The sequence below is a fragment of the Dromiciops gliroides genome, chromosome 5 (assembly GCF_019393635.1).
Source record: "Dromiciops gliroides isolate mDroGli1 chromosome 5, mDroGli1.pri, whole genome shotgun sequence".
Lineage (NCBI taxonomy): Eukaryota > Metazoa > Chordata > Mammalia > Microbiotheria > Microbiotheriidae > Dromiciops > Dromiciops gliroides.
In genome coordinates, this window is record NC_057865.1 from 292795799 (window position 1) to 292808239 (window position 12441).

Here is a 12441-nt window from a genome sequence, read left to right on the forward strand (position 1 = left end):
AGTACCCTCAGCCTAGGTTGTTTGATGCTCTTAACCTGCCTGGCATCCCAAACAGCATGGGCTGCACCGGCACCAAGGGTGGCACAGTGAGGACCCTTGGCACCCAGACTCACCCTTCACAGTACTGAGTCTCTTCCCTTACAAAGTCACCCCAGCCTCCCCCCACACCTTAGGAAAGCTGGGTGGGGCCTCCAGTAGTGAGAAGGCCTCTCGTTCTGCTAGGCCCCAGCCCTTAGAGCCACCCACCCAACCCCTGGACGCTGGCAGGTAAATGCTGAGCCTCACCATGTGTCAGTGAGTTTAAGAAGCACCTACTCTATGTCAGGCATATGGGATAGGAGAGAGAGGAAGGCCTCGGGACAGGCCAGACTGGGGAGTGAAAGCCAGGACTGGTGCCAGTGGGGCCTTTCAAAGCTAGGCAAGAGTCTGTTCCCTGAAGGTAATAAGGAGCCATTCGAGGAGTGTGAGAGGAGACCTGGCAGCTCTGTGGAGAATGAACATGCAGATAAGAGGTGGGGAATAGAGAAGGGGTGGGTGCTGGAGATGGGGAGACAAATGGGGTGAGAGAGTGAGAAGCAGAGGACTTTGGCAGAAAGGGAAGTTCAGAACAGGCTGGTGTCGGGAAAGGATATCCATTTTGCAGTGGCCGCTGGACAGTTAGGAATATGGCATTAGAGCTCAGGCAAGAGTCAGGGTCCAAAGCTTGCCCCTTCCCCTGGCCAGCCAGTGAGCCTCCTTTGATTGGTGAAGATGCGAGAGTCGGAGACCCAGCAGCTGAGCTCCAAGCACCTCCTGGCTGCCTCACCTAGCCACCCCAGGGCCTGCTGGGAGGCCGAGTTGCTTAGTCCAAAGGCAAACCTGTGCCTGGATGGGTTCACGTGGCTTTGCTCTGTCCCGTGCCCACACCTTCAAGCATGACTGGGCAAGGGGGTGAATGGGTCCAACCCAAAGTCCAAGCCCGACTGCCAGCAGGCCTGCACTCCTACCTCGTACATTCACATTCAGGGTGAGGGTGGAATGGAGGCTCAGCAGGGCCACCGAGGGCCACTTGCGCACCCTTTAACTGGGAGAGAGCCTCAGCATCCAAGGACAACAAAGACACAGGCCTGCTTTTTTACAGCCATTTTATTCAGGGTGCACTGGCTGCCCTGCCCCTGGAGCCCAGAGGCAGCTGATGGTTGGTTCTCACCCAGCAGGCTCTAAGGACAGGGAGCTTCCCAGGGAAAATTCAGGGTGCAGCCAGACACCAAAGCCACCCTTTCCTTGGAGGGGGTGGGCGGGCATGACTGATAGGCTGAAGTCACTGCTGCCACGATTTTGTAATTAGAGCCCTGCTCTGACTTGGTGACGAACCAGTTGGAACCCCTCAGCCCCACCCAGGCCTCCAGCTGCCGGGGCCCAGCTAGGCAGATAGCCCAGAGGAAGGTGACAGCCGTTCGGATGGGTCACTCAGCTTCTCTGCTGCTAACGGGGCCCTATTGACAAGACCAGGGGATTCTGAGCTGGGAGGGAGGGGCAGGTGTCTCATCAATCCAATCCAACTCAGGAGAGGAGCTGAGGCCCAGAGACAGGAAGAGCCGTGCCCAAGGACCGGGCCACCATTCTTTTCCATAGAGTCCAGAAGGGAGCAGATCCACCCAGGGGCAAAGTCACCAACGGTCCTGTGGCTCTCCCCTGCTCCTGGCCCTTGGGCACATGGTTCAGGATGAAAGGTGCCCCAACGAGCACAGGGCTGGGGGTGGGGAGTGGTCTTGCTCCCCACTTGTCATTCCTTGGTTCTGACGAGAGGAGGCTGAGGCCAGCGGCCTGGCCTCTCTAGCACTCCTGCACTTGTGCCTCTCGGGCCTAGGCTGCCAGCCCAGGGAGCATCCTCTGATGGTCACTAACTGCTAGTCCACCAAGAGAGAAGCCCCAAGCCTGGTTCACTGATGGATCCCTACAAGGGGGAGAAAACAGGCACCTTCAGCATCTGCTCCAACTAGGTTCCAAGGAAGGGGCCCTCGTGTCTAAGCCCTCCCTCCACCTGGCATGGGGGGAACCCAACTCGGGTATGAAAGAGGCAGGACGGACACGAGTCCTCGCTGACCCTATGGGACTCTGGTGGCCTGTGGGTCTCACCAGGCAGGCAGGCAGGCAGGGAGGCACTCTGGGAGCTTCTAATTAGCTCCCACTCCAGGCCCTCTCTGTTCCTCCTGTCTCCCAAGTACCAACTTCTACCCTCTGTAGATGTTGTCCCCAACCTGGGCATGGCCGTCTGGCCTCCACACAGAGCCAGGGATCTATTCAGGGCCAAAGATGCCCACTGTCTCCTGCACTACCCGCCCCCAGGAGCACATGACCAGAATCTCATTGCACATGTGAACGAGCTTTCTTCTCCATGTTGGAGACGACGAGAGCCAACGTCACCCTTGGCCAGACCTAATCACCCAGCTGGCCATCTTCTCCCGCGAGGGAGGGGTCTCCAGGCCTTCTCTGTCTACCCCTGCCCCCCTAGCATTTCCCAAGGGCCTTCTCTCCCTACCCCAGCAGCTCATGATCTGCTCCCTGGGCCCCTCCCCATTTAACACCTGACAACCCACTTTCTTACCACGAGGGTGTAAGGGGCTTCTTTTTTGGGAGCCTCTTCACTGGGTGTGGAAGCCTCAGCAGAGCTGGGCCCTGTCGGGGATGTGTCGACAAAGCTCTCATCTACCACCCGGAAGCGGATCTCCTCCCCGGTGTCCATGTATAGGTCGTGGGCTCCTTCTTCCGTCTCATATTCCCAAACCCACACCTGCTCAGCCTCATCACTGATGAGGTTCAAGGGTTAAGGTGCTCAGCCAGCAGGAAGCCGACCTCGTACAGATTCTCTGAGAACTGTCCTCAAGCTTTCGAGACCCATCTTACCAAGGCTTGTGTGTAAAGCCAGCCCCCAGGCCTAGGATTGGGGCTTGTAGCCTTTCAGGGAGCCGGGCCAAACAGGCCTGGTTGGGTGCCGGATGAGGAGTTTGTCCCCTCAAATGTAAAATTGAGACCTTGGGAATCTGAATATCTGAGCTGAAGGAAACCTTAGAGGTCACGACCCCTCATTTACAGGTCAGGAAACTGACCCATGGAGGTTCCTGAGCTGCTCAAGGTCAGCAGGGTCAGCGAGTGACAGAACAGGGTGTCTTCACCCAGATTTCTATGCCTGGCATACAGGCTGGTGCTTAATAAATGCTTCTAGAAGGAGCTGGGTTTCCTGCTTCCCCTCTCCCCCAGGAGACAGGGAGCTTTCCTCCATCCCCCCAGCTTGTGGGAGGCACGGGTAACACCATCAGGGGAGGGGTCCCAGCTCCTGGGGCCTCCAACCCACTTATACTCTTAAAAATTACCGGGGCAGCTAGGTGACACAGTGGATAAGAGCACCGGCCCTGGAGTCAGGAGTACCTGAGTTCAAATCCGGCCTCAGACACAACACTTACTAGCTGTGTGACCACTAAAAAAAAAAAAAATTACCGGAGCACTTTCCCAAAGAGCAATTGCTAATGGGGTTCCAGCTGTGCCTTCATGGACCAAACTGAGCACTGGAGCCCCCGCCCCAAAGTCTATCCCACCAGCCCAGATTCCCTTTGCATGTGGCCCCCCATGCCAACACAAGGGCCCAGCTCAGTCCCTGTGACCATGCTGCCCCCTGGTGGCAGTAACTGGCACCAGAGAGGCTCCCACAGACAGCAGGAAGGATACAACTTGGCGGGCTGCTGCAGGGACTCCGGCGGGATGAGGATGTCATCAAAGAACCCTAGAGAGACTGAAAGGAGATGAGGGAGCTGGGGAGGCCTCTGAGTGCCCAGCAGAGACCCAGACTCCAAGGGTGGGGGGCATCACCCTCACAAGGAGTCTCACCGGGCCTGCAGAAAGCTGCTCTTGCGCTGGCCTGGCCTGGGGGCCCAGTCTGGCATCTCAGCACACCAGCCTGGAGGCCTGGCCTGTTGACCCGGTCTGGCCTGATGCTCGGGATGGTCCACACCCCCTCCCATTCTCCGCCTCCCCAAACCCGCTTCAGGATGGGGGCCACAGACCCAGACACTCCTCTCTCCCACTGACCTTGCCCAGCAGGGTCCAACCACCCCCAGCTCTGGCACAAAGCTCGGCTGCCCTCCCGAAGTCTGTCTCTAGGTCCCACCAACCAGACTCATCCATCTGACTCAGGCTCAGTCCATGGTACAGTGATGGCCATAACCACTGGCCTAGCCCACCCATAGCCTGCTCACCTGAACTCTTCTCCAAGACAACTACTCACCATGAACCCCTTCTGGGCTGCAACCTTTGATCACGCCAATCAGAATCTCGTCCAAGAAGGGGTGGAACACCACATAGCGGAAATGGACTGCAAAGAAACAAAGTCAGCCTTGCCCCAGGCTCTGAAGGATTCTGGATGGTATTCCTTCCATCTGTCCCTCCCACCTGTCCTGGGGGCAGCTGGGTGGTGCAGTGGATAGAGCACTGGCCCTGAAGTCGGAAGGACCAGAGTTCAAATCTCACTTCAGACACTTACTAGCTGTGTGGCCCTGGACAAGTCACTTAACCCCAATCCCCTTAAACATCAGAGCCATCTCTAGTCATCCTGATAATATACCTTGCCCCTGGACCCAGATGGCTCTGGAAGAGAATGAGGCTGGTGCCTCTGCACTTAAATCCAACTCACTGCAAGTCATGACGTCTGTCACGGTCCTCTTAAAGAACAAAGGACAAACAACAACTACCACCGTCTGTCTGTCCATCTGTCCTGCCCTCCTTCTGACTGTCCATCTGTTGCTCCCTCCCTTCCTCCCCCCTCCGTTTGTCCACCCAACTGTCGATCTGTCCCTGGGGCAGATCACAAAGGACAAACCACTGCCCCACACCGAAGGGTTTTCCACAGCGGGACCATCGGCTGAGGCTTCCGGCTCCCAGCCCAAGTGCCACAGGAAGAGAATCCCTGACCACATGAGACACCGACTGTCCCCTGAATAGGAGTCACAACACCTCGGAGGGCATGTGGCTGAGAGTGACATGAGAATCCCATCCAGAAGAGTCCCAACAAATGGCCATCGGCCTCTGCCTGAGACCTCTAGGGAATGGGGAACTCACTGCCTGCCAACCCCTCCCACTTCTGAACTGAGACCTGCCCCTCAGACACCGTCTCTCAGCGGAGACATCGAATCTGTCCAGGATAGTCCACTTTCCGTAATCCCCAAATGGAGAGAGCCAAGAGCCACAGGCCCAGGGCCCGGCCCAGGGGATGACCAGCCCACCCGGCTGCAGCCGGGCCATCCTTCCTTCTGCTCCCCTCTTCAGGGTGTCTGGGGGATGGCAGTCCCTAGGCACGGGGACCAAGCCCCCTCAGCACCTGGATACTTGGAGAAGGATTAGATTTGTTCTCTTTGGTGCCAACCTAGGAGGCAGATTCAGCTCAAAGAAAGAAGACCCCACTCAACAGAGATAATTGCCTCAGTGGATAGTGAGCTCCCCATCACTCAAGGTGTCCAAACAAGGGCTGAGAGGCCATATGTGAGATAAACAGCCATCGGGGCACAGAACTGTCATGGCCCCTTGAATCTTAGAGGAGGGCCATCTACTGTCCCAAGGGCTCTTTGCCCTGCTTGGCCAGGCCGGGGAATCTGTGACACCTTCCCAGGGTGATTTTTAAATGCACAAAGTAAGATATGAAGGACAGAGGAGGTCAATCATATGAAAATACAGGCACCCAATACTGGTCAAGGACCAATTGATCTGGACATCTCTTGCAACAACCCAAGGCCCATCTACAATATATCCAACAAACGGTCATGCAGTCTTTGTGTGAACAACTTAAGTGACAGGGAACTCACTCCCTCATGAGGCAGTCAAGTTCATTTTCAGACCAGTATAAACACAAATAAGTTCCCGGCCTCAGACACTTGACACTTACTAGCTGTGTGACCAAGTCACTTAACCCCAATTGCCTTACCAAACCAAACCCAACCAAACCCAAATAAGTTCCTCCTTTTACTGAATCAGGATTGATCTTGACTTGAAATGGAGCTACCTAGAACACCGCCCTCTCCCACCCAATTACTCTGCTCCTGGGCTCAAGGGCTGCCTAGAAAATTTTAGTGGAAGGCAGGTCACTCAGAGGAGGCCACAGCCTCCACTGGGATCCTCCATGCCAAAGTCAACTTTGACCTTCCTCGAGGGCTTGTCTCCTTTAGAATGAGGAATTTAGGTTCACTCACTCACTCACACACACACACACACACACACACACACACACACACATACTCACACACACTCATACACACACACTCACACACTCTCACACATAAACACACACACACTCCCCTTCCTTTAGACTGATTGGCCAATGTGCCTAAGGCATGGCTCTGACCTGGAGAGAGCAGTGGGGGTGAGCTGGAGGACCAGAGACCCTTGGTCACTTTACCGCAGAGAGCCAGCGTCGTCCTCCAAACACTGGCTCCCACAGCCCGGGACCCAGGGCACTGGGCCTGCATGGGAAGATCGGGATGGACAGATGTGAACCGAAGGGGGTGGGAGCAGGAGTGCCCAGTGAAGTTCGGAAAAGCCACAAACAACCAAAACTGGGGGTGGCCCCAAAGAGGAAAGGCAGAAATGTGCCTCTCTCTCCTGGCAGAGGTGGGGGGGCTGTGGCTGTGGAAACCTGCAGACACTGTCAGACAAAGTTAATGTGTTGGTGAGTTTTGCTGCACTGCCTGTTATCCCTCTTCTTCATTCTGTTATAAGCAGTGGCTCTCGAGACAGGGAAGGGAGAAAACAGATTCAGAAAAGGTGAGGTTAAAAAAAAAAACAACCTATGAATAAAAATGTTTTTCAAAAGCGGTGCTCAACACCCTCCCTTAAACACCTGGGGCAGCTCATGAGGAGGATGGCAGCCTCGGTGGCAGAGCTTCCTGGGGCCCTGTTCCCACCCCTCCCCCTGACCATGAGGAGGAGGGGGTGTGGGGGGAGACCCTCGTCATTAAGCAGGAAGCGCTTTCTGCTGCCACAATGGGAGGGCCGACGTTGCTGGGGAGAGGGCATTTACCTCCCGGGGAGCTGATGAGATGCAAGGCCTGGGAAAGAGGCTACAGAGAGGTCATTCACTCACAGGAGGGCAGGGAGAGCACGAGGCATTCAAAGCCGGCTCTGCTGATCAAACACCCTTGACCTCTGGCAGCAGCAGAGAAGGAAGGTGGACCCCAAAGCAGAGGGTTAGGGGATATCCAGGAATCCTCCACACAAGGAAGGCCCCAAAGAAACAAAAGGACTGGTTTTAAGGCTCCCAGTCCCCAGAGCCTGCTGAGGATCGTGTGAGGGGGAAGCATCTGGTCCAAGCCTTTCCTTTCACCAAGGTCACTGAAGCCCCAGAGGTGACAGGAGAGAGTGAAGAAAATCAGCAGCTCCTCGTGCCCATCTCTGCCCTCGGTGGCTGCGGGACCGAGCACATCCCTGCCCTTCTCTGGGCCTGCTTCCTCAGCTGTGGATTCATGGGGTTACACCAATCGCCTCCTGCAACTTTAGACTTGAGGCTGAAACCAGCAGGGGAGGTGCGGGGGTTGGGGGGGGAGGGTTGCCCTGTCCATCATCTGGGCTCACGCCCCCCCCCGCCCCCCCCCCAAGACCGACCAGCCAAGAAGCCCCCAGGACCAGGCCCAGGTGTGGGAGAGCAGGAGGCAGGGCCTCAGCTCCCAGGCCCAGATCCCAGCCTGGCTTTTGCAGAGGGACCTTGGCCAAGGGTGTTCTTTCCTAGGCCTTGGCCCATCTCAGTGTGGCAGGGTCATCCAGTGCCCCAGCTCAGGAAGGAGGCCACTGCTGGGGCCTGGGGGCAGGCAGAATGTCAGAGATCTGTCTGGGGAGAGTGAAGGAGGAAGAAAACGGCCACCAGCCGAGAGAGAAGACATCCTCTCCTTAAGGTTCAGAGGTCCCTGTGTTAGCTCATGCGAGGCCTAAGCCAGTGCCAATAAGGGCTGTCCCTGGCGGAAGGCATGAAGCCCTGGGAAAGAGAGGAGGGAAGCCAGTTCCCTCCTTTACTTGGAAACGTGGGGTGACGGGTGCGGGACGCTGCAGGTTATCACCAGCCAGGGTCACTGTAGGTTTTGGTGTGGCTTCCTGTCTTTCCTTACAGAAAGTGTGCATGTGTTTTGGGGTGTGTGTGCATGGGTTTCTGTGTATATCTCTGTATATGGGGTATGTCTGGATCGCACCCAGAAATTCCCATGTTGTAAAAACCAGACACAGAAAACATTCATCCTGAAAAGCAGGGGAGGGTCAGCTAGGTGGTGCAGGGGATAGAGCACCGGCCCTGTATTCAGGAGGACCTGAGTTCAAATCTGGCCTCAGACACTTAACATTTACTGGCTGTGTGACCCTGGGCAAGTCACTTAACCCCAATTTCCTCACCCAAAAAAAAAAAGAAAGAAAGAAAAGAAAAGCAAGGGAAGGGGTACAGCAGCCGCCCTCTACCCCCAGTCCCTGGCCTGGTCAGAGCAGAACCACAGCCTGGAGCCCACTGATGACCATCACCCTCCCAAGAGGGTGCCCAGCTGGGGCACACCCAGAGCAAGGGGACCAGAAGGAGGCGGATCAGCCCGGGAAGACTGAGCTGAGGGAGGTTGGGCCCAGGCTCCAGACCAGGGACAAGATATCTGGGGAGCCCCGGGCCTGGACTGAGCTGGAGAAGAGCTTAGAGACACCTGAGTCCAACCCCCTCCTTTGACAGAGGAGGGAACCAAGGCCCAGGGTGAGAAAAGGGGCCCAAGGCTACACAGTTCACTGGTGGCCAAGCCAAAGGCCATCCTCTGGACACCGCTCCAGAAACAGGCCAAGTGCCCAGGGTGGGGGCCATGGGAGGGCAGTCCCGTGACGTCCGAGATCCCTCCCAACTCTCCACTCTGAGTGTAAAGAGGGGAATGGCCATGCCCACCTTTGGTATGGGAGGCACCATCCCCTGGGAACACGTAGGCATCCTCCAGCTTGGTGATGTCATACAGACAGATGCAGAGCCCAACGTTGTACACAACCTGCAGAGAAATGCTGACTCAGCCTTGGGAAGAAAACAGGGTGGGACCCCTGCGTCCTGGGCCATGCCATCAGAAGCAGCCCCACCCACCTGTGTGGGCTGACTTTGCCAGGCCCATCACCTACAATTACAGCCCTCGTTTGGCCACCAAAAGGACAAACGAACTGCTCATAAAGCACCCTGGGCTGCTTCACGGGCAGGAGAGTTAGAGGTCAGGTCCCAGCCCCGCCTGCCCATGGGTACCCGCTGTGCCAGAGTCACACTGTGAGGCCTGGGCAGGGGCCAAGAGTGCTGAGGCCTCCCCTAGAAAAGGCCTCCTCTGTGCCTCAGCTTCTTCACCTGGAAAATAGGGGTGATGGTCTCCACAGCCTATGTCTTAAGTGGGAGAGAGAGCCCTGCTTCACCACCAATCCACAAGAATTGATAAGCACCTACTAATGTGTCAGGCCTCAAGGTCAGGCTCAGGAACACAGATAAGGGTGAAATCTCGTCCCCATTTCTGCCCTCGAAGCCCGGGTCAGGGCCTCCTTACCTCTCACCCAGCCTCTAGGCCTCTCCCATTGCGAGCCCCCCTTCACTCAACTGAGGCCAAAGAGATTCCCCTGTGCTCAGGCCTGCAGCCCCACTCTCCTTCGAGGTCTCTAGTTTCCTTACACGGCCACCTGAAGTTCCTCACACAAGGGGCACTGCCTAAGTCTGGAAGCCCCTCCTCCTGGGCCCCTCTAGGCCCCCCTGCTACAGGCTCCTCCTCTCTCAGAAGGCCCTGTTTCCACTGTGTGCCTCGAATGGCCCACCCTGAGGCAGGGGCGCCCTGGGCCAGGCACATAGTAGGTAGCTTATTCAGTGCTCGCTGACTAGGATGGTTCCTGCCCTCGAAGAGCTTCCATTCTCTGAATTCAAACAAGGGCATCCAGAAACGCCCAAACCAATACATGACAACTGGGGGGAAGGAAGCTCCCAAGAAGCAGAGGGGAGGAAGGCACCTGCTTCAGGGCAGGAGGCCTGGGTACAGGCCGAGAGGTCAGACGGCCACCCGGCCACGGCTAGGGCCCCCAAGCCTCTGGGAGCGCCCTCCCCCAGTCCGCACCTTGTTGGCCAGCTTCTTGTTGAGCTCCTCCGCTATGGAATCGTTGAGCTTCCTCTCAAACTGCCACGGCGGGATCCGCACTGTGTCCACCATCTCCACCAGGACAAACATCCTGAAGCCCCTTGGCCTGGCCCTGGAACAGAGAAGACCCAAGAGGGCAGTAAAATCCTGCTGCCCACCCCCCAGGACCTCAGCTCTCCTGCCTTTCCCAGGCATTTACCCTGGAAGGACCCAGAGATCAACTGCCTGACCCAACCCCTTTCACAGATGAGGAAACAGACCTGAGAGGAGGGAGGGGCAGGCCAAGGTCCCCTCTCCCCCAAACCCACCTCATCCACAGCCAGAGGGGTGACGGATTTGGGGGAGCAGTGGTGAGAACCCCAGGAATCCTGAAGCCAGAAAGAGACCTTGGAGGTCACCTGGACCAAGCTCCCTTTTTCTTTTTTGTGGGGCAATGGGGGTTAAGTGACTTGCCCAGGGTCACACAGCTAGTAAGTCTCAAGTGTCTGAGGCCGGATTTGAACTCAGGTCCTCCTGAATCCAGGGCCGGTGCTTTATCTACTGCGCCACCTAGCTGCCCCCCACCAACCTCCTTCTTTAACAGATAGGGAAACTGAGGCCCAGAGAAGGAAAGTGACTTGCCCAAAGCCACATGGCAGTTCAGTAACAGATCACAGAATTGGGGGGGGGGGTGTCATCTAGGTCGGGGCTTCTTAAACTTTTTCCACTCGCAACCCGTTTCACCGGAGAAATGTTTACCGTGACCAGGTATACAGGTATATAAAATAGGTATGCACAACATTTACTGCCACTGTTTTCACACCCCCCCCCATTCAGTTACATGACCCACAGTTTAAGAAGCTTTGATCTAGTCCAATCTGCTTTTACAAATGGGGAAACTGAGGCCCGGGGCTAAGTGACTTGCCCAAGACCACACGGCACACCAGTGGATCGTAGATTCCAGTCTCCTGAGCCGGAGTGGGGGAGGGCTGGCCCAGGTCACGGGACACGTGTGACGAGGGGGAGGAGGGGTCACAGCAAGGACTCTAGGGCCGGGGAGGCAGTTGAGCCCAACCCTCTCTCTTTACAAAAGGGGAAACGGAGGCATGGGGCAAGTGGGAGCCCCACGCGCGAGGGGGCCCCGGACAAGAGGGCTCCTGGGCCTCGGGCTCTCGCTACCGCACCTGCACCCGCACCCGCACCCGCACCGCTGTCAGGCGACCACAGAGGACACGCACCGGACGCCACACGCCGAGCCGGCTGCCGCCGCCGCCGCCACGCGCCGTCTCCAGGAAACAGGGTCGCTTCCGGGGATCGACCCAATCATATCAGGCTCAGCCTCTCTATCCCGCCCCCAAACTTCCGCCGAGAGAGGCAGGGCGCACGTTCAGACTCCTCCCCTTTTCTCCAGAAGCCTCTCCGCCCCCCTGCCGCTCCGCCCAGGCTCCGCTTCGTCCTCGAAGACCACGCCCCTCTCCTCGAGCCCGGCCTACTGTCCTCAAGCTCCGCCCCCTTTCCTCCGGTCTTCGCTCCGCCACACAGTCCCTCAGCATCTCTTAAGCGCCCCCTAGGTGCCAGGCCTTGTGCTAAGTGCTGGGGGAGGGCCTTCCAAGCCGTTTCCGAGGCTGAAACTGACTCAGGAGGCGTCAGTAGGGAGCTATTGTGGGCGTCTGAGAGAAGCAGGGGCGGCGCTAGACCCACGCCTAAGGAAGGCGGAGGTCCCTGTGCAGAGCCCTGTGAGGCTCTGTTCGAGCCTCCACTGTCTCCCTTTTTTTTTCTCTTTTAAAAAATAAATGTTATTGATATGTTGTTTTGCATAGACTTTTCCCCCATATTCCTCTCCCTTCCTAGAGAACCATCCCGTATTAAAAAGATTTTTTTTTTAAGAAAAAAAGAGGGAGGGGCAGCTAGATGGTGCAGTGGATAGAGCACTGGCCCTGGAGTCAGGAGTAACTGAGTTCAAATCCAGCCTCAGACACTTAACACTTACTAGCTGTGTGACCCTGAGCAAGTCACTTAACCCCAATTGCCTCACTAAAAAAAATAATAAAATAAAAAAATAAAGAAAAAAGAGGGGGTCAGCTAGGTGGTGCAGTGGATAAAGCACTGGCCCTGGATTCAGGAGGACCTGAGTTCAAATTTGACCTCAGACACTTGACACTTACTAGCTGTGTGACCCTGGGCAAGTCACTTAACCCCAATTGCCTCACCAAAAAAGAAAAATAATAATGAATTTTTTTTTAAAAGAGTGGGAAAACCCAGCAAAATTCACATTGACATATACATATGTGTATGTTTTGGGTTTTTTTTAATAACGCCCTAATGATATATTGCAATC

General features: G+C 56.3%; 1 protein-coding gene across 4 annotated transcripts; it reads right to left on the reverse strand.

Moving 5' to 3' along the window:
- Positions 1-1107: 1107 nt before the first annotated feature.
- POLR3H (RNA polymerase III subunit H) lies at positions 1108-11440 on the reverse strand. 4 transcript variants are annotated; one of them, XM_043965050.1, is made up of 7 exons: positions 11342-11440; positions 10104-10236; positions 8921-9017; positions 4262-4348; positions 3706-3760; positions 2588-2789; positions 1108-1936 (listed from the first exon to the last, which is right to left on the reverse strand). In XM_043965050.1, exons 1-7 carry the CDS (start codon positions 11428-11430, stop codon positions 1883-1885), a joined length of 717 nt encoding a protein of 238 aa, XP_043820985.1. In that variant the 5' UTR covers positions 11431-11440; the 3' UTR covers positions 1108-1882. The 4 variants fall into 4 exon arrangements, with proteins under 4 accessions (XP_043820985.1, XP_043820983.1, XP_043820986.1 ...); XM_043965048.1 differs by having other exon boundaries at positions 3706-3769; XM_043965051.1 differs by having other exon boundaries at positions 3706-3769; positions 11288-11388.
- Between the last annotated feature and the right edge of the window lie 1001 nt (positions 11441-12441).

Coding starts and splice junctions, on each gene's coding strand:
- POLR3H (XM_043965048.1), bottom strand. CDS start 11,430: ATGATTGGGTCGATCCCCGGAAGCGACCCTGTTTCCTGGAGACGGCGC. Junction 10,237..11,341: donor GGCTCGGCGTGTGGCGTCCG/GTGCGTGTCCTC, acceptor TCTCTGTTCCAG/GGCCAGGCCAAGGGGCTTCA. Junction 9,018..10,103: donor ACAAGAAGCTGGCCAACAAG/GTGCGGACTGGG, acceptor ATTTCTCTGCAG/GTTGTGTACAACGTTGGGCT.